A 20774-nucleotide genomic window follows, 5' to 3' on the forward strand; every position below is an offset into this window, starting at 1 on the left:
AAGCGCTGGCTTCAGTGGTGGGGGGGCTGTCACCGCTCCTCCATCAGGAACTCCCGGCCTTAAATTCCCCAAGAACTGACATGCCTTTTCTTTATCAGGCAGATCTCATGAGCTCAGGAGAAAAGCGATGCCTAATCTTAGGGGAAGACGCTCAAGTTGTGCATTTCATCCTACGCCTAGCGCAGACGGGCAGATTACTCCTGCCTGCTAACAACAGTCTGTAGGGGCTCAAGGCTGAGTAAAAAGCTGCCTCAAATCCTTTGGAGGTTTCCTCAAAATCTAACAGAAGCGGAAACCTAATTCTAGCTTAGTCTGTGCGGTCTATGGCTATCTCTTCCTCTCCCTTGCCAGACTGTGGCTGTAGCTGGCCACAGACTGCTGTGAGTACCATGTTCCTGTAAATGCAAGAAGCGGAGCTGTTAGCTGTCTTTCACTTTTTTTTTCCCCCTACAACCATGGCTTTTCAGTTTCTCTGAACCTCCCGAGGATGAATTTCTCTGTTTCCAGCCCTCGCAGTGACTGGGGCTTCCCTCCTCCCTTCATCCGGAGGCTGCTGCTGGGGACTCGTCTTCTCCCAAGCGTTATTAGCATGCCCAGGGCATGGGATGCAGTTGCCATGGCAATGGGATGATTTCGGCTGGCAGCACCAGCAGATAGTACGGGAGCTCCTGGGCCGTGGGCTGAGCCGTAAATGCAGCTCTGGCTGATGGTGCACACAACTTAAAAATTGCATTTGCCCTTCACGGGAGCCATATGTCTCCCTGCGTGGCTTTCCTGCCACCCTGTGTGCAGCCCTCCAGCTCGGCGCCCTTCAGGGGATGGGACTGTTAAAATTGGGGATCTCTGTAAAAGCTGCTGCTGAGCAGCACAAAAAAAAAAATCCTCTGGCTTTGCAAAGCCCCCGGGCAGTGATGATGGCACTTGGCTCTCCTGTAGGACCAGGACAGAGCTCTGTTCCTGTCCTCATGGCAGGTCAGGGGCTGGTCTGCATAGCCTGTTGCCTTCCAGATCTGATCTGCAAATGGAGAATTGGTGATCTGGGAGGGCGTTTGGGGTTTGAGCTGTTTGTACTTAAAAGGTGGCTTTGTTTTCTTTGACCTTGGTATGAGTCAGGAAGTGACTTCCAAGAAACTCAGGAAAGGGCTCCAGGATGTGAGTGGTAAGTCGGGTAAAACAAGTGACAAGTCTCAGGAGTGTCCTCTTGTGCCACTGTAAGCTGAGGTAGTGCACTTATTGGATTAGCACTACTGTTAATTAAGGCCCAGCTCCCCCAGCAGCTGTCTAATGGCACCTGGGTTTGGACAAAAAAAAAAAAAGCCTATCTCTGGCTGATGGTGTTGGCTCCTGACTCTGGTACCCAGCAGGTACCAGCCTCCCTGTAGCCATAATGCATGCTGCCCCTTCAGAAAGGGAAAAGAGTCGTCCCTGGGAGCGGCTGAGGTGCAGCACCCTTTGAGCAAGGGCTGTTAAATGCAAACTCCTTTGGCATGTGCTGCCTCGGCCACCAAAGCTTGCTGGCTGCTAAGAAGGGTTTTGTCATCTTTGCAATGACAAAAGGGCCCGGTTCTCTCAATGCTGTCTCTTCAAGGTGTGAATGCATTAACCCAGCAGCTAGTGGGATTGCAGCAGCCTTTACAGGAGCAATCTTTGCTAACCAGAGGCCAAGCTGGGCCGATGTGATTTAGACTGAGCCCCTTGCTCACCAGCCCCCCAGGCTGTTCCTCTCTGCTGGTAGCAGACAGCAGCTGGGGTGGATTTGGTCTCAAGGTGTCTTATGCTGTTTTGCTGCTTCTAAAATGTCACTCACCGGTGCAGCTCCGCAGCAGCGGCAGTAGCCGAGCCTTTGCCAAAGTGTCCAGCAGAGAGGTAAGTCAGGATAGCACCCACCCAGGCATCTACACTCCAGTGGCACCGGCTGCTGGGAGAGCAGCAACTGTGGCCAACATGTCAAGAGCGCTTAAATAAACAGCAAACCCCTGCCCAGTTCTGCAGTGCAGTGTCCGTTGCTCCTGGTGAGTGCAGGACCCTCCTGGAGAATCAGATTTTATCATTATTGGAGTCTTAATGCAGGAATTTCTCTGCAGCAAGCTGCAGGCAGTAGCTTGGTGAAGTATCTGCCTTGATATTGTATCCCAGTGTGAAGCCTTGACATAACCGGTGCCCGAAGGTAGTGGGGAAGGGAGCCTGAACACACAGTGTTAGATCCCCTCTAATCAGATTAATCTAAACAGAGATTAAACTATATCCTTGAAGCACTTGGTGATCTGTTGTTTGTGTAAAACTGATTCTTGTCCTTTTTGATCTTATTGCTGGATGTTTGGGGGGCTGTGGAGGGTGAATTTAGGCTTATTTGGTGTGGGTACGGCTGCATCCTCTGTGTGTCCCCACGTGCTTGTGAAGGATGAGGGCTGACTGGGGTCTTATGGCCAATATCCATCATGGGATGGCTGTCCTCAGATGGACAGAATATTTCCCATCCCTCTGGGACCCTGGTGTTGACTCCCACCTCCCCTAAAACAGGAGGCAGCTGGGATGGTGGTGATGGGACACGGCAGGGGTGATGTCCAGCAGGACAATACCTGGAGCAGGGAGGTGGTGGTGTGTTTTTTGGGGAAGCTGGCTGGGAGGTGGGTTCCCCTGCCATGCCATGGACCGCAGGGCTGGGGAGGGCAGCAGGCAGTGAGCTGCTGCCTGCCGAGTTATCTTTTCCTCTTTCTGCAAACCACATCTGCATTGTTCGGTTTCTCTGTGTGTGTGTGGGGGGGGGGGGTTCTCTTTATGTTTTTTTCAGTAAGCTGAGACAGCTATTTTTATTCTCGAGTTTCCTGCATTGCTGCTTTAGTGAGGTATGTGCTGCTCTTGCAGGTCTGCGGTTGCCTATCTGTTGCTGACCTGCTCCAACAGCACTGCTCTAAGGCAGCAGCTTTCAACCACACTCCTCCACATGCAGCTGGCTTTCTGCTCATTTACCTTCATTTGACCACACTTCAATTAGCCTTGGGCAGAGGTGCTAATGCTGATTCTGTAAATAGATAATTGCTAATGCTGGAGCACACAAGCTCCCAAAGCAGAGCCCAGAGGCTTCTTAAGACCCACAAAGAGCCATTTCATGTGGTCTGGGAAGGGACAGGAGCTGCAGCTATCCCATAGTTTGCTGTGTAGCCCTCAGGTGAGACCTTGGTTGGGCTACATGGATGGAGATGTGGGAACTGGAGGCTGCACAGTCTGAGTTATCGCCCTGAAATGGAGATCAGCGTTGTGCTCAAAGCCTTCAGATCCCCAAGAGTGAGTGAGACCTCCCGGTTGTCCTCTGCGAGGAGCTGCAGTCTGTTTGCAGTGGACTGCTTAGCCCTGGTCACCTCTTTCAAGAGCTACTACTGTGAGAGGACAGTTGGATTGCCTGGCTTTGCAAGAGAATTTATCCAAGTTCTTGTATGTATTTGAAAGTGAAACTGAGCTGCAGCATGACATGCTGCCCTGATGCCACGCATGTTCAGTGTGAACCAGGGATGGTGCTGTCTCTGTGCCTCCCACCCATTCTCCTGCACTAGTCAGTAACTTTGCTAAAATCCTGCAATCTGTTTCTGCCACCCAATTTGGGAGTCCCATTTTAACTCTCGTGAAAGAGAAACCTCTGACCCTTTCAAAAGGCAGTTTTCCCCTTCTTGCTCTCTATCTGCATTATAAACCTGAAGCGCTGCCGTGGGATGTCTTCGGTTTCTTTGCCATCCCATGAGAGCAGTTACCATCTGTTCAGTGTCAGATTTCCTCTCTGGGCTTTTCCTGGGAAGTGTTGTGCACGGAGGGCTTTGCCTCCACGGCGGCCAGCGCTGAGCAGTCTGGAAATGTTCCTCTTGCAAACAGTTTCCTCTGCACCGTGTGTAGTTCTCCAGATACAGCGAGGGTGGCTGCTTGGGACGGATCTGGCTGTGGGCGAGAGCATCCTCTGTGATGCAGGACGTCGCTGACCCCGAGCGAAGGACCAGGACCCGAGTGGTAAAGCACCGCGGTGTTAGGACTGATCCAGCCGCTTCTTGGAAGTGTGAGGGACTCTAGCAATAACTGCTGTTGGGGTCTGGTCAAGCCCAGTTGGAGGTGTTTGCACACTGAACGTACCCTGTTATGGCAGCGATTTGCCTCTTGCTCTTTTTCCCTGTCTCCTGGAGGTGGGAATGGCCGTGTGAAGCTCACCTGTCTGCTTGGACAGGGCTTGTAGCAGCCTCCAGCTTTCAGATTAGATATTTACTTTTTCCCAGTACCTGAGTTCTTCTAACTGTTAATTTATGTTGTCTACAGCAAAGGCTGCATGCGCTTTCAGAAACTGCTATATGGCACTCTAGAACAATAGCTGCTGGCTTGTAGCCAGACCACGATGGAGGTCTCCTGCTTTACACTCCCATTCTGGGCATGTCCTAAGGACTCACTAAACATGTTGAACTGGCGCAGATAAGTAGTGCAGACTGTGCCCCAAGACAGGCATGGTTATGCTGACATGGTTTATGCCAGGGTCGTGATATTCTGCAGTACCCGAAAACCATAACATGAGGCTTGTGGGGCTGAAACTTCAGTAAAATAAGCAAGTAAAACCACCCTGCTCCTCTCTGACCCTTCAGGGCTGAAACAGTGAAACAGGCGAAGTCATTGTAAACCAGAGCGTTAGCAGCACTTACTTGGACTAATGTTACCCTGAGGACTGTTTGATGAAACATTGAAGATGTGTTAATGTCTCTCCAGAAATCAGACAGGCACAAACCTGGAATGGCTTTGTCCCCTGGGGAAAAAAAACCCTCCCCTTCCCCTTTTTTTGATAGAACTGAAGTTTAACTGAAGTTAATATATTGAGACTGGGAGAGAACCCAGTGAGTAATGTATATCTGCTGGGGAAGGCGTCAGGCGCAGGTGAGCATGCACAGTGAGAAATCCCATCATCCCAGACGGCTACCGCTAAACCTGTGTGTCGACATTTCCACAGCCCTGGTTGTGTTGCTGATCACCGCAATGCTCTGGAGCGGGGGCCAAAGCACTTGGATCTCCTGGGGGCTGCTGGTTGTGTGGGGTGGGTGGGAGAGGGCAGCGAGCGTGGGCATAGCCCATGGGAATACCGTGACTAACAATCTCCCTTTTCTCCACAGACACTACCCGAAGCAGTCCTTCACCATGGTGGCAGACACTCCCGAAAACCTGCGTCTAAAGCAGCAGAGCGAGCTTCAGAGCCAGGTGAGCGTGCAGGTCTCTCCTCGCCCAGGGCTGCCGTACTTTGCCCCGTCGCCCTACGTTCTCCCGTGCTCCGGTGCTTTCCTACGCCCTCGCGCAGAGGAGGGAGAGGCGGGTTTGGGGTGTGGGTCCCTCCTTTCAGATCTCGCCCATCTCGGCTGTGTTTGCTGTTCCCTTCATCTGTGGCTGCTGGGATCTCCCAGAGGTGGGAAGGGTCCAGCAGGCAGCCCCCCTCTCCCAGTCGGTGCCTCGCACCAGTTTACCTTTTCCCAGCTGACATCCAGCCACAGTGGCTTCAGCTGGACAGACGTTGACTCTCTAGGCAAGTATTTCAGGTAAACCCAAATCTTGCAGGACTTGAAAGCTCTGGCAAGCAGAAATAAACAGATAAAAGGGATAACGACTGGCATAGATAAGGATTTCTTTCTCTAGTGGGAAGAACAGAGACTGTTTGAGAAGGGTGTTGTCCAGACGCGTCCCATTTTATACCCTGGAGGTGTCCCTGGATCAGCAGAAGTCCCCAGCCTTGACACATGGCTGTGGGCTGGCTTCTTGTCCCGGTAACTCCTGATGATGCAGTCAGTGGGAACTGGTCCCTTGGGTGGGCCAAGGAGCAATCCCTGGTTTCCTTCCCTTACTCCAAGACACTGAGAACAGAAATGCGAGCATCGGTTTTGCAGAGAAACGGCTGGAAGGGCAAAGTTGGCACAGAAATGGGCAGCATTGGTGGGTGACCCTTCTTCGTGGAACTTTGCTTTGCTGAAAGGCTGTGTTGAAGCATCTGAGACTAAGCCCTGAACAGTTGTTGTGAGCTTTGATGTTGCAGAACTGCAGACGTGTGCTCAGAGTACGCTGCACTGGAAGAAAATGCATCCAGCGGCAATTTTGGCTTGAGTCAGCGTCTCGCAGGAGAACACAGGATGTGGCAACTGTTCTGGGAATCTATTTAATTTATTTTTCTTCCTTTGAGAAGAGGCAAAAAGACTGCCCAGGGTGTTGTCAGCAACGCACGTTGGCTCAGCTCAGCGTTGTAAGTGTTGGTCCTGGGCAGAGGGAGGACAGCTCGGGATTTGCCGTAGTGTTTTCAGGGTGAGCAGTCATTTTTCAGGATCAGTGCACTTCTCTCCCTGCTGTGCTGTGAAGGATGCAGTGACCTTCCTTCCTTCTCTTTCTATTAGCCTGAGAGTGTCAGGAGCTGAAAAGCAGATTGCCTAGGAATGCATCCCACTGGAGGAGGAGGAGGGGGAACCTCAGGACCTCACCTGTTAGATAGAGCTGGTGGTGCTTGTGCAGCCAGCATCGAGTTTTGAAACCTCTGCTTTTGTAAGGTGTCTTCCTCAGAGCAAGTTGCCCAACAGCTCCCTGGCTTGCACAAGTGCAGCTTGGCTCAAGCTTAGAGCTAGAGCTCAGCCTGGGTCTCGCTTTGTGTTTCATAGAGCGGTTAAGGGGACACAGTTGCTTTTCCATGGTAACAATCAAGATAATGCTGCACTGAGTGGTCTGGAGTCTCCAGCGCTGTTTTTACAATGAATTCAGGCTCTTCATTAGTTGTTGCTTATTAAAGGAGACCCTGGGGAGGGAGCATGCTCCGCTGCCTGGGCTTTTCTGTAGCTTGTTGGGACTTTCAGCTCCTTGTGGTGTGCGGGAGGTGGCTGGAGGCAAAGTCAGCTGCCTTGCAGGGGAAGGGGTGTCTTTATTCTTTTGAGCCTGCACCTCCAGAAGTTGGTCACTACAACTCAGACCCCAGCAGGGCCTCTGTCCCTGGGGGAGAAGCGGCCGTGCCCAGCTCCTGGTGGTCTCCTGGACTTTGGGGGCTTGAGCTGGGGTAGCACAGGGCTGTAACAGCCTTCTGCGCTCTTGGTTGCACGTGAACATGTCAAAAGAGGGGCTGGGGTGCAGGCAGGGTCTTCCCATCTGCCAGGCACCAGCACCCCACCTTTTCAGTGCTGGTCTCATGTCAGGATGAGCTGCAAAGTAGGACTTCTCTGAGCAAGAAGAAGAGGCTGCTGGGGGGGTGCTGGCTGTTTGGGTGCTGGCAGAGCCCCTGCGGAGGGATGCAGGAGCGGTGGGAGGGAGGTGGCAAAGCTGAATCGGGTAGAAGCTGCCAGGCTGAAGGGCCTGGAGCCCTGGGGAGGATAGATCCTAAACACACTTCAGATAAGATCTTAATTTCTCTCTGCCTTTGTTCTGCCTACAAAGGGAGTCTCCTATTTTCCAAGCGCCAAACATTTGTATTTCTTGAAGCGCTCTAGCTAAAACACTAGCAGCCGCTCGGGTTTATTGACAATCCCTTCTTACTAATTGCAGGAGCTGAGCAAACCCCAGGGGATAAGAATAGGTCACTTCAGCCCTTCCAGAGCTGGCAGCGGGGTTAACAGTCTTGCAAATTAACTGGATGAACTGGAGCTGTTAGTGGGGACAGGGAAAAGCTTGTGGAGAAGGGCTTGCTGGCTCTGCTTTGCAGTGATGACAGCTTAGCAGGACGGCTTCTGCACTACAGTTTGCCAGTTCAAGTGCCACCTAAAAAGTGCATCCTCGCTGAGACAGGCAGAGCTCTGCGTGTGGGTCTAGCGGTAAAGTCGCTTGTGGATTAAAATCAGGGTTATGTGAACAGTCGCATCTTGCCTTCAAGCTTGTATTTGCCAGCCGAACTCAGCTGTGGCTGAGCCTTTGGTCCTCGGCGCGAGGATTTCCTGAGTGCGTGTCCCTCCGAAGAAGCTGTGGCTGGGAACAGCTGGGAGCTGCAGTAGGAGAAGGGAGATCGCTGGGTCTGTGTCCTCTGCAAGGGGTTTCTATCTAGTGGAGGGTCATTCCCCGGCAATGGGAGGGATGCTCCCCAGCACTTTTGCCTGTTCCTCTGGAGCAGAGCTCCTGTGGGGCTGGAGAGCCGCTGTCCTTGTGGCTGACCCCGAGGAGGCTGATCCTGTATTTCCTCCCACCAAAAATACACAGCCTGTCCACCCTGGTGTGACTGGAAAAGCCAGTTGTTCACCGGAGGGTGGGGATGGGGCAGCTGCGTGCTGAGCTGGAGCGGTTTCATGTCACTCCCGATACCGCGGTTATTTGTGTCTGCTGAGAAGGCGTCTCCTGTTCCGGTCACTTGTAGACGCTGGATAATATTGTCTTGTGCAGCTAAATGAGTCTCCAAAGTGACAGCTCTTACGCCTGCAGCCGTGTCTTGCAGCCCACGTGCGGCAAGAAAATTGCAGGTTCTTGTCCTATGGCTCCTCTTTCAAACTCTTAAAATGGGTGTTTTTGGGTGCAGCCCTTCCTGCCAGAGGGTGGAGGTTCCCGTGGTGTGGGAGGCAGGTGCCCGTCTCCTGGCCGTCCTGCAGCCCTGCGTCTGTCACCCCGGGGAGCTGCCGTCGGTGACATTAAACCCTCCTCTGCCTCTACGTTCTCGATGTGCTCGAGCCAAGACCTGCGAGGCGTTATGATGTGTGAAGGACCGTTCTCCAACTCCCTTTGGATAACGCACGGATGCACAAGTCGTCGCTGTCTTTCTTACCATAGAGGGAACAATTCCCCTGGGGAAATTAATTGCGGATCCCATTTTACAATTATTATTATGGGATGAGGTGTGGATACGGCACTGTCTGCATCGCTCGGCTCTTTAATACAGTGTGTGGCTGAAAGGCAGCTACGAGCCAGAGCGCTGGGAGTGGGTCTGTGGGTTGGCAGCAGCGGCAGGAGCGATGGCTCTGCAGCCCCTTGCACAGCGCTGAGCTGGTTCCCAGCGGTACCTGTGTGCCCCGTGAAAGCACAGCGGGATGCACCGAACCGTGGATTTCTGTCCCTCTTTATCACCCGAAGTCACCTGCGCTCGAATTTCCGAGGGAGCAAAAGGAGCAGGACCCTGGGAGCGTGGCTGGAGCAAGGATTTGTGCCTCTCTAAAGGCATCCTGGACTGGGAGTGGGATTCCTCTATGGCTGGGGGTCACGGGTCACCTTTCCCCACCCAGCGCTGCCTGCCAGACTCCTGCCTGCGCAACCCAGTGTCCATATAAGGGCAGGGAGAAGCTGAAAAGCGCCTTGTCTGAATGTTTCCTCCCTCCTTTCCGGCTTTCTCCCTCAGCCCTGGCGATGGCTGCAGCCCAGCAGGACCCAGCCGCTCCTGTGCCGAAGCCAGGAAGGGCCAGGGATCCTGTTAAATTGCAATTCCCCTGTGCCGAGGACGGGGACGGTGTCTGCCCAGTGGCCTCCCTTGCTTCCTCCCAGCGTTGCCCCGATGCTCGTGCCATGCTCTGACTTCTGTGGCCAGGCGTGCTGGGGTGCAGGAACCCCAGCTAGCTGGGAGCACCAGCCTTGCATGTGCGTTTTGGGTTAGTCCTGCCCCCAAGTACCAGTATCTTCGCCCGTGACTCCAGGATCGCCCCCCCCCTGCAGTCAGGCATCCCCATGTGGCAGTTTTTTTGGGCCAAGTTCCTGTACCCTGAAAGATAGAGGGGTAAAAAAAACAAGGAAGATGGAGGGGGGTGGGATTTAGGAGGGCAAAAAAGCAGAACTTACCAAAGGAACTGTTTAGCCTTGTGACTAGCTTATCGCTTGGTGACTCTTTATCTTTCTAGCCTGGATTTCTTACAGCTCGTCAACTTGTGCGTTTGCAGCCAGCACAGTGTGCCCTTCTTGGGGCTGGCTGAGCAGGAGGCTGCAGGATAAACCCTCTTCTTCCAAGCAGCATCTCCAAGCACAACGGCAGGGCCGGCATCCCAGGGCCAGGCTGCAGAGCTCTCAAGGAAAACAGCCTTTATTGAAAGCAGAGCAGATAAAGGACAAACACAGCCCCTTTGCCCGCCTGTCGCTGCGGCTGAGCAAACGGGGGCTGGTGCTTTGCAGAGCAGCTGGCGGGGCTGACTCAGTCCCTCCTGATCCCCTGTCCGGGTATGTGTCATAGGTTTTATGTCGCAGTTCTCTTAACCTTTGGTTTCTTGTGCCTGACGGTTAACACCTCGAGGCTGCTCCTTCCTAATTGCTGATGTTCAAGCTAGGTTCTTTACCCCAGCCAGCAAAAGGTTGGGTTTTTTTTCTCTCCGTTATTGCTTCAAGCAAGAGGAGACTTCTGCCTTGAAACCGGTGTCTTGTGTTCCTCTGATGTGCTTTGGCATTTTGGTTGTATGAATATCCTCCCAGGGTGGACTCTGCAGCCTTGTTCATTAAGCCTTTGCTTTCTAACGTCATGTTGGAGTTAGCAATCCAAAGTGACTTGTAGATCATACCATCTATCTAAGGGTTTCTGTGATACCCCATGGCTGTGAAGAAGGGGCAGGGGCTCTGATGTGCTTCCAAAGCTTGCATTTCTCCTGGTTTGCAAGGTAGGAAGAGCAAATGTTGTGTTTGCAAGCAGAGCACCAAGCTTTGGGCTATCTTCACCACTGTAGCCCATGCAGCCAGTGGCGAGCTCTCCCTTGTGCCTACCGGTGCCCATTGCAGAGCTGGTGCCTGGCATCCCCTCCTGCTCCAGACAAAACCCTCTGAGCCACCCCAGCCTCCTGGCAGGACCGGCTGGGATGTGGGATGCAGAGAGCTGGCCTGAGCCCGCAGCCCCTCTGCAAAATGGAAACCACGGTGTCTCGTTTTCCCCTGGAAATCTCTTTTCCTGTGTTGTTCTGGACCACAGAAGGGGCAGGACCCTGCTCCGTGATGTGCTGCATGCCCGCAACCCCGGCTGGCTCCAGCACCGGCGGGATCTGACCTGGGCACATCAGCGTGGCCAAGATGCTGCCTGCCGTGCCAGGTCCCGCGCTGGAGGCAGGCAAGGCCACAGGAGAGCCCGGATGGCAGCGGAGGTGTGTCTTGGCTTCTCCAGAAGATATTATAAAATGTTTGGCAGCCTTTCCCGAAAGGTGTTTCCAGGCCCAGCTGGACACGCTGTCTGGATGGGAGGCGAATATGTGAGGTCTGAAGGAGTGTCTCCGTAGGAGTGCGTGTTGGGGAGAAATCGGCTTTATCCCACCTCCCCCGCCGTGCTGCCGGTTCTCTGCCTCCGAGATTTATCTTGGCACGGCACGCGAGCGTGGCGCCAATCCGCGAGCGCAGCCCTTATCCTGCGAGCTCTTTCTTTGCGGGGCCAGCCCAGATTCCCCACCGTCCGTCTGGCAGGCTGCCGTCCGGCTGCGGGATGGGAAGGGTTACGGGAAGCTGCCTTGTGCTGGCCAGACACGTTGGTGTCTGGCCCCTGTGTGCTCCGTGAGCATTTCCCCGCTTGGGGAGCGATGCATCGGCCGCTCTCCCAGCCCATTCCAGCAAAGGCAGCTCCTGCTCCGCTTCTCCCACCACCCGAGGGGGTGAGCGTCGGCACACGCAGAACCGGGCTGCTGCGTCTGTCCGTGCCAGTTGCACGGAGGGGGGGTCCAGAGGTTTGATCTGCTCGTGTGAGAGGCGGTGGTGACCTTTTCATTTTGGTGACAACGTACGACTGTCCTCAGTGCGCAAGGCGAGCTCTGGGGAGGTGAATCCCTGGAAAGGGCAGCTTTGGCTGCACATTGGGCAGAGCCCCGTAAGGCTCTTTCCTCCCTAAAGGGGCAGAGGCAGCTCCTGAAGCCATCGGTGCAGGGCCAGATCCCCACAGAGAGGATGGAGGAGGTCACAGTGTCTCTCTGCCCACCTGCTTCCCCCCCGCCATGAAAACAGGGCATCTTTCAGGCTGCTTGGACCTGAAAGTAAGCAAAGCTGCTGTGTTGGAGCAAGCCAGGCAGCTGAGTGCTGTTTCCTTCCCTGTTGGAGCCATCGAGTCAGCGGTTGGGTTTCAGCTTCTGCAGAAGCTGCTTCTGCTTCTGTGTGACTTGAGTGGGAGCAGCGGTCCTGCGCAGAGCGGGGCCAGCTGGGACTGGGGACCAGGACCAGCAACCCCCGGAGCCAAGGCTGCTGAGGGCTGGGGAGCACATCTGGGCTGTGGTTGTGTGCTGTGTTAGCTCCCTTCTGGGAGAGCTGGAAAGCCCAGTCTTAAAGCTGTATAGAGCTGTATTTAAAAAAAAAAAAAAAGGGGGGGGGGAAACTGGGACTTTTCAGCTCCTGGGTGTGATGGGAAGGGATGCTGATGTCAGTGTCTGGCAAACAGAAATGAGGATGCTTGTGTTTTGCCAGGCTCCACCCTCCAAACTCTGGTTTCGTTATGGTCTTCTGGGTGTATTCCTTCCCAGAGGCAGCTAAATGTCCCCTGACGTAGAAGCGCTTTTGTACGGGTGTAACTCATAAAATCCTCGGGGCTGTCAAGCAGGCAGCCTGCCATGGGTCGGCTGCTCTGTGGTACGTGACTTAGGCGCGCTGGTAGCCCACAGGAAATTCAAAGTGAATCCAAGTTACCCCAGGCCCTGCTGAAAGAGAAATAAGATCAGCAGATGCATAGGGATGCATAGGAAGTTGTGTGTTTCGGCTCTCGGCAATACCCCGTTTTGCTGTTACTGGGTACGTTAGGGGGTCTCCTGAGCAAGGCAGAGGCCCTGTTAGAAGCTGCTGCATCTCATGAGGCACGTGGGTCACGGTGAGGGTCTGTTGCTGAATCCAACTGCTGCGCACGCCAGCTTTCCCCCATGTTTAAATCTTTTTTTTTTTTTTCCTTGTTTGTACCCAGATTCGCTACAAGGAGGAGTTTGAGAAGAACAAGGGGAAAGGCTTCAGCGTGGTGGCTGACACCCCAGAGCTGCAGAGAATCAAAAAGACTCAGGATCAGATCAGCAACGTGAGTAGCTTCTAATCTCCGCATGTGATATTGCCATGACCTTCCTCCCGCCAGAGCGGGCTGGGGGGGGGCTCTGCCCGCACAGCCAGGAGCAGACCCGCACTCTGACGGCAGCTAACGAGCACTTGAGGCTGCAGCATCTTGAAAGCCTGGCAGCGTTAATTCTCCAACCCATTTGCCTGGGTATCCTGTGACCTCCTTGCACCTTTCCCGGCTCCTCCATCCTGGCAGATGCTGCAGCCGGATCCAGAGGGGTATCCGCGTCCTTCGTGCCTCCTGAGGTGCTCAAGTCCACGTTGACTGTGAGAAGCAAGAAGGGGAGCAGCAGAGAGTGGCATTTGGTGGGGGTGAACGGGGGCAAACGTAGACCAGGGGCAGTCCCATCTACCCCTGGTTGTCACCGTAACCCACAGCGTGGGCAGCGCACCCCCAAAGAACTCCGGTCCCTCTTGCGCTCTCTTTGGCGTGTGTTTGTGTGTGGAAACCCTGGCCAAAGGCACACCTCTTCCTCCTGTCCCTTTGCAGCTGTGACTGTCCTCTGCCAGGTTCCTCTTGCCTTGACCCCTCCTGACTCCTGCAAAACCCGTCCCAGCCATCATCCGGCTGTCGGGAGCGTTTGCTGCTGCAGCTGCTGTTGGTTTGTGCCGAGGCCGCACGCAGTCCCCAGGGTCCCACCACCTGCTGTCACCAGACCCGAGGGTAGGACGGGCAGCGTCAGCCGCTTTCCTACCTCCAGCCCACATCTCGTGTTTGCCGCCGCACCGGAGCAGCCTCGCGGGGAGCTCCTCGGGGTCCCTTGGCCACGCACAGCTTGCCTCCTGCCATCATCCCGCCTCTGCGCTGGTGTGGAGGGGTTCCTGGGGGCTGTACAGCAGCATCTGCATCTCCATCCTCCCTTGACCTTCTGGAAGGGGAGCTCTGCAAGAGACCCAGCTCTCCCATTTCTGAAAATTACATTAAAACCATGCCCAAGTTCAGCGGCAGCTGGCCTGGCAGCTTGTGCTTCACCCAGCAGCCTCCATCCGTATCCAGGTGCTGGTGCGGCGTGTGGCAGACGTGGACGTCTGCGTGTTGCCATGGTGAACGAGGAGGATGCAAACTTGCACGTATAGCTGCGGCACCGGGTGCGGCAGACGTGGGGTGTTAGCCGTCCCCTGCCCAAACTCGACCCCGTGCTCCCAGGCAGTGTGGCGCGGGAGCCCGCGGTAGCATCTGCCCTCAGCAGAACGCAGGGAGTTAATTAACCTTTAGCCGCTAGCGAGAGTCATGCGTGTTCCTTATCAAATGCCCAGGAGCTGTTGTGAAACCCTGGGGAGAAGAGTAAACCTGCCCCTGGAGCGCAGCTTTGCACGAGAAACCTCTTGGGTGTCCGCTCGACAGACGGCTTCTGTGAGCTCCTCTCCTGCTTCCAGCTCTGCAGTGCCCTGAGCTGCTCGTGCTTTTCCATCCTTAACCACCCCTACCTTGGGGACAAAGCTCCTGGAGTGGGAGCTGCTGTCTGTTCCCCCCTGGGTGTCCAGGGGAGAAGGGTCTGGGCTTGCAGGAATGCAGGGAGAGGGAAGACCGGTGCCTTTGCCCGCAGTGGGAGCTCGAACGCGGGCAGGAGCTCGCACGCGTACACAAACACGAGAATGCCAAGCGGGGTGGGAGGTGGTGGTTTTATTCCCTCTTCTTCTGATCCCATCGTGCAGTTCTCTGGCGAGTACTGATCTCTCCTGGGGGAGCTGCGGCGTGTTACCTGCACACCAAACCCCAGGACAGCGAGGGCTGGGGAAGGCTTCCCGCTTGGGAAATGGACCCGGTTGGAAGATTTTTCTCTGGGGGCAGCTTCTCAGTGGAGTCTGAGCTGGCAGGAGATGAGCACCGCTTCCCCGCCGTGGACTGGGTCTGCGGTCTTTGTTACAGAAAGCACCGCTCTTTTGAGAGAATCCGTGGAGGTTTAGGGGCATAAAATAACCCAGCAGAGAGATGAGAGCAGCCCGTGTCCCTTTGCTCGGCCCCCTTCACCCTCCCTCAGCCGCGGCAGCGGTTTTCAGCAGCTTCCCTGTGGGCATCTGGCTGCCTGCCTGGGGTTGCAGTGACCCACTTAATAAAGACGCATGAAACAAACCCACTCCCTGCAGAAAGCCTGGCTCAGCAGGCAGCATTTCACTCCCAAGGGTGCAGCTGGGCAGGCACACGGACAGCAAAAGGGGACTGCCCAGCACGGCGGAGCTCGCTGGGGCACGAACGCCTCTGCAGCGCAGACGTGCCCCCAAACCACCCTCGGTCGGAGGGTGCCGATACGATCCTGCACGTGGGGAAACCCTCCTGGCGATGGAGCTGCGCAAAGCCTGAGCCTCTGGCCGCCGGGAAATGCTGTCCTTGCTGGGGCTCGCTGCAGCGGCTGGGGGAGCGGGGTGCTCCCCCCGGGGTGTTCTCCTTCCCGGGAGGGTGGCTCTGCTCCAGGCTCTGCCTTCTGCCTGTGCCGAGAGCCTGCTGTAGTGCCCTTCAGTAAATAACTGTTTAACCAGCAGACAAATGGGCTCCAGGTGCTTTCCGATGGCAATGCATTCATTAACAGAAGTGGCTATTAATTTTTACACCCACGCCCAGGCAGTTGGGTTAACCCTTCCCTCCTGCCCGCCGTGGGGGGGCCCCCTCTGTGCTGGTTGTGGGGGAAGGCTCAGGCAGATGCAGCTGGTGTGTTTGGTGGTATCTGCTTTGAGTTTCCTTCAACAAAAAACCCCAAGGCCCTTTCACGCTTCAGTTAAAGAGAGATCTGGGGGTAGATTTTGGAGCTGTACCTCCGCGGCGCCTGCTGTACCTGGCCGTGGGCTGGGGATTTGCATACCGAATTCGGTGTGTGCAGGGGGGGCTTCCTAAAGGTGGTTTTGCTCTGTGCTCCTGCAGCCTGGGAGCTTGGGAGCCTGGTCTTGATTCTCACCCACACCTGAAAAAATTGCGTATCCCATCTATAGGACACTTAAACCTCCTTCCTTTCTTTCTGTGCCACACACAAACTGGTCTGAGCAAATGTCCCTGTGGCTGGGGGAGACGTGGGGGAAGAAGCTCCCTCGGACTGCCGGCGAGGCTGTGAGACGGCTGATGCCGAGTCCTGGGTAGCAAAAAGAAATGAGCTGAGGAAAGATGAAGGATATTCCTGGCACTGAAAGGCTGCGGGGGCTGCTGCCAGTGCTGGGGCCAGGCTCAGCCTCATGGAAGGTGCTGCAGGGCTGTCCCGGCTGCACTCTGAGCTCTCCTTCCTCTCCTCTCGCTGTAGATAAAATACCACGAAGAGTTTGAGAGGAGCAGGATGGGCCCGAGTCCCAGCGAGGGTGCTGAGCTGGAGCGCAGGAACTCCCAGGAGAGCACCAATTACCGGAGACCCGCAGACCAGCAGCATCAGCCGTCTCATCACATCCAACCCAGCAACCCAGGTAAGGCGGGGGGGGACTGCGGGTGTCGCAGCCTGCCCCGCTGCATGGCCCTGTGTTTGCTGGGACAGCAGCCGGCTCTTCTTTGCGAGGGGCTTTGCCGTGTCTCTCATGTCCCAGCACCAGCTAACGGACCCATCCTTCCCCCCCCCAGGCTACCAGCAGCAGCAGCAGCCGTCGTCTCAGTCCTACGGCTACAAGGAGCCCGCGGCACCAGCCTCTACGCAGCGCAATGCTCCTTCTGGAGGGGGGGTGAGTATAGCCCAAGGGCTCACAGCACCCACTCCAACACCAGCCCCCCCACCCCTGCCCCGGTTTCCACCCCCTGAGGGTCAGGGTTTGCTCTGCTTGCTCCTCACCCCTGTGCAGGGGAAGAGCAGTTTGGAAGGGGCTGGCGGGTGTAATGCTGGGTGCCTGGTTTCTGCTTGGCACAGCTATTGCTGGCACCAGCATCCCTGTGCGGTGCCCGGTAAGAACCTCTTGGATCCGGAATGGCTCTTGCGTGGGGCTGGGCACAGCTCCTTGCCCTGGGACCACCCCCCCCCATGGATGGCAGCTTTGCCCATCTGGAGCAGGGCACGGTGAGGGTCTGTGCCCACTGACCCCCTCTCTCCCCACAGAAGCGTTTCCGCGCCGTCTACGATTACAACGCGGCTGACGAAGACGAGGTCTCCTTCCAGGACGGCGACACCATCATCAACGTGCAGCAGATCGACGATGGATGGATGTACGGCACAGTGGAGCGTACGGGCGACACCGGCATGCTCCCCGCCAACTACGTGGAGGCCATCTGAGCCGTGGGAGGGGATGGGGTGCGTGGCTGACAGCTGAGCCCCCAGCCCACGCCGGCCCCCCCGTGTGTGTGTGCGTCTCTCTGCCCCAGCATCCCTTATCCCACGTGCTCTGGCATCGCCTGCCGGAGCCACGTCCTGACATCTCGGTTACTCTGTGTTTCTGCAGCCGCCTCCGGTTTCTCTTGCCAATTTAGCTTTGTTCTAGCTCTGTCGGGACCGAGGGACTGTCTGCAAGGGATGTTGGGGGCTCGAGAGACCAAACCGCCACAGCTTTCCTTCTCCTTCGGTCTCCCTTCTCTCTAGCCCTCCCAGGCACTCCGGCATTTCCTGGCCAGGGGAAGCAGCCGGAGTCGCTGGGACCCTGGTAAAGGGAGGAGGAGACCATCTGTTAGGACCAAATTCCCCCAGCTCTGGCGGGGATGGGCAGAGGGCAGGGATGTCTGGGTGGACGAGGCGAGGGATGCTCATCCCAAGGGCTGCCCTGGGCTGACGGGAGGAATGGGCTGGCAGCCTCCACCCTGCACCACTCTGGCTCTGGCTTGTCCCGTTGCTTTTCCCGGTTCCTCTGTGCAGTGTTTCCATTCAGTCTTTGCTCCCTTCAGTCCTCAAACCAGAAGAAATTCGCAGTTAGAATCTTAAACAAAATCTTTCTTTCTCCTTGGGATACAGAGTGGCTGCTCTGGACAGCCCTGGAGGTGGCTCTTGCTCCTTCTGCCTCGGGCTCTGGCTGCCTTGTTCCACCTCCCCGATCCCTTTGGGGCCAAGCCGGGGCTGTGCTGGCACGGGTGAAGGAGTAGCCGCAGCATTGCTTCACCTGGAGGCTGCTGCTCCTGCTCAAGAGCTGGAGAGGGGCTGGGCTCCCCGCTCCCCTGCGCTGGGGGGGGAGCACTGCGACACCGAGACCTCACGTCCTCCCTGCAGCTCTGGCTTTCTCTCTTTGGGCCAGAGTCTGGGGGTCCCCTGGCCCCCACATGCCAGGGCAGCCTCTTTCTTTTAGCAGTGGTCGCTCCCCAAATTCACCCAGAACCTTCCTGCTTTTCTCTTGCTGCTGCTGGGCTTTTGGGACCCTCCTGAGCCCTCTACCTCCTGGGTAGATGGTCTGGGGAGCCGGCAGGATCAGCCCCCATCCCTGTGCCTCTTCTGAGCCGGGTGTGAAAGATCCTCCCCCTCTGCTGCTGTGCTGGGGACCGTCCTGGGTGACCATCCTGACTGGCAGCTCCGTCTTGAGTGGCGGAGACCAGGGTTTGGCACCCCGAGCCACCCTGCACCTCTCACTGGTCCCCAGCAGCGGTGGCTTTTGGGGCCACCGCTGACTTGGGATCATGTCATGGACCAAAATCTCAAAGCACATCCCTGTCTCCTTCTCTTTTGGGCTCCGAAGCTGCTGGAGCTGGACAGGGGCAGGTATAACTGGAAGCCTGCGCAGGGAGAGCAGGAGCAGGATGCTCTTCTCCCGGGTCACGGAAGCTGAATATTGGGGCAGCAAACATGCCTCTGTGCTGCCTCCGGCATTCCTGCAGCCCCGTCCCTGCTCACAGCCCCGGCTCAGCCCGAACCGTGGAGACTGGGCAGCCGGAGGGGACCGTTCCCCTGCCAGGCTGCTCCCGGCTTTGGCTGCACTGCACCACGGGGCCAGGATGCTTCCAAGGGGAAGCTGCCGCCTTTGCTATTCCCAAAGGAAAAGAGGGAATCTAGGGACCAAAGCGGCTGAGTTGAGACGTTCCTTGGCTCTGTTTGGGGACACGTCCTCGGGGACACGTCCTCGGGGATGGTCTCGCGGAGGGGGGAGAGGATCCCACCGCCTCAACGCTTGCAGTCCCCTTTCTCAAAGCCCACGGGGCTGCAGGGCTGGTTCATGGACGGTGCTGGGGTCGAGGTGACCGGAGTCGGGGGCTGCTGGAGCAAACGCTGTTCTGGCAGAGACGGGGTTCCTGGCAGGGCAGAGACCCGCCGGGAGGGCATGAGCCAGGCAGAGGGGAGCGTTTTGCTCCTGGCTCGTTCCCCAGCTGGCTGCAACGGGAGAGGGGAAGAGTGATGGGGACTCCTGGTACCGTCGGTTCCCTTGGGGTGCAAACGGGACCCCAGAAGCAGCCAGGATGGGCTTTACGGGATGGGAATCCCAGTTGGTGCTAAAACAAGCAAGCACAAGAGCAGGAGAGAGGGGGTGGCTGGGCAGGGGGGGAGTCTGCATCTCCCTGCTATTCCTCTTCTTAATCACGTTCTTGTCTGGGAATGGGGGGGAGTATCAATGTGAATAAACTGTTTTTTAATGGACCAAATAACACAGGCAATTACGTTTTGGTATACAGACCTTTTTTTAATGCTACCTTGAGACCATTGTCCTAATTCTCCCCTCCCATACCCTGCCCCTTCTCCCCTACCATGGGAAACAAACCTCTTACTGCTTGATTTCTGCCTTTTCTCTCAACTTATGCACTTTTTTGCCTTTTTTCATAGCTGAAAAGCACCTAAACCTGTATTTAAAATAAATAAATAAATAAAATAGTAAAAAAAAAAGAAGAAAAATTAAAAGCTAAATTGCTTCTCATCACGTGTAAAATAGACCTTGTCCATCCCAGCTTCCCTGGTTGCGTCTCAGTGCTGAGCTTAGAACGTGTTTTCTTCCAGATCCGTTGCTTGATTGGGGTTTGTCCTTGTGTACTCCTTCCCGTCGGGTTGAGCACCCACCAATAAAAAACGTTATTTGGCCTTTTTAACTGAACCATCGAATGGAACAAACCAACTGATTCTCTTCCCGGTTTACTCGAATTAAAAATAAAAGTATAATTTTTACCTGCCGATTGCGCTGGGTTTGACTGCGGTTGCTTTTCTGGCCATTTTCCTGCTCCCTTGGGACACAGTGGGGATCTCGGGTCCAGGGGAGGCTGTCAGAGCCAGGGTCCTCATCTCTGCCTGGCTCCCCTGGGAATGGGAAACGCTGGCATCCCTGGGAACCAACCTGGGATGCAGCTTCTTGGCTCGTCCCTTGCTCTTAGCATGGTGTGAAGCCAAGGGATACGCTTGAAGTGTTCAGAGCCCCGCTGCAGCGTGTCTGGCTGATGTGCTGCGGCCACCAGGTACCACGGAGCCCTGGGAAATCAGCTGTGAAATTCAGCTGTAAAGCCACGTTGGAGAAATGGTCATAGTGGGACGGAGGCGCAGGCGATGCCTCTCTTACAACATGTGTCTGGGTTTTGCTGGGGTTCAGGTGTGCCGGTGGCTGCTCCGGAGACCAGACCCATCCAGGGAAATGGTCAGTGTTGCTGTGAGCAGCACAGCATGGGCATCAGGTCCCAGTTCTGCCTGACTTCTGTGGGAACACAGCACTGCAACAGCCGGGTCCTGCAGACCCCAGCCAGCCCTTGTGCTCAGGGAGCAGCTGGCGACAGCTTAGCTTGGCCGCTGCAGCCTCTCAAGGTGGGATTTTCAGCAATTACAGCGTTAGCAGTGGGAAAAGAAAATCTTGAAGGTATGCGGAGAAGGATGTTATTTGCATCAACAGCACTAGCCAGAAAAAATTAAAATAAAAAGGCTCCATGGCTGTTGCTGCTCACTTAAAACCATATCGCTTTAAACGGTACTGAAGCAGGTGGTGTGGCACTGAAAGCAAAGGATGCTGCAGCACCCCAGGAGTACCAGACTCTGAAAGGTGAGAGTTCAGAGAAGTCCAGA

The 20774-nt window shown here is 55.7% G+C and overlaps 1 protein-coding gene across 1 annotated transcript in view; it reads left to right on the forward strand.

Moving 5' to 3' along the window:
• The window catches only part of LASP1 (LIM and SH3 protein 1), a 34937-nt gene extending 15033 nt beyond the window's left edge, over positions 1 to 19904 (forward strand). The window contains exons 3-7 of the mRNA XM_075036466.1: positions 5133 to 5217; positions 12785 to 12892; positions 16155 to 16311; positions 16463 to 16560; positions 16929 to 19904. Of these exons, the coding sequence (XP_074892567.1) occupies positions 5133 to 5217; positions 12785 to 12892; positions 16155 to 16311; positions 16463 to 16560; positions 16929 to 17102 (622 nt within the window). The 3' untranslated portion in view covers positions 17103 to 19904. The remainder of the gene's footprint in view (positions 1 to 5132; positions 5218 to 12784; positions 12893 to 16154; positions 16312 to 16462; positions 16561 to 16928) is intronic.
• The last annotated feature ends 870 nt before the right edge of the window (positions 19905 to 20774 follow it).

Source organism: Buteo buteo, chromosome 9, assembly GCF_964188355.1.
Source record: "Buteo buteo chromosome 9, bButBut1.hap1.1, whole genome shotgun sequence".
In the NCBI taxonomy this organism is placed as follows: domain Eukaryota; kingdom Metazoa; phylum Chordata; class Aves; order Accipitriformes; family Accipitridae; genus Buteo; species Buteo buteo.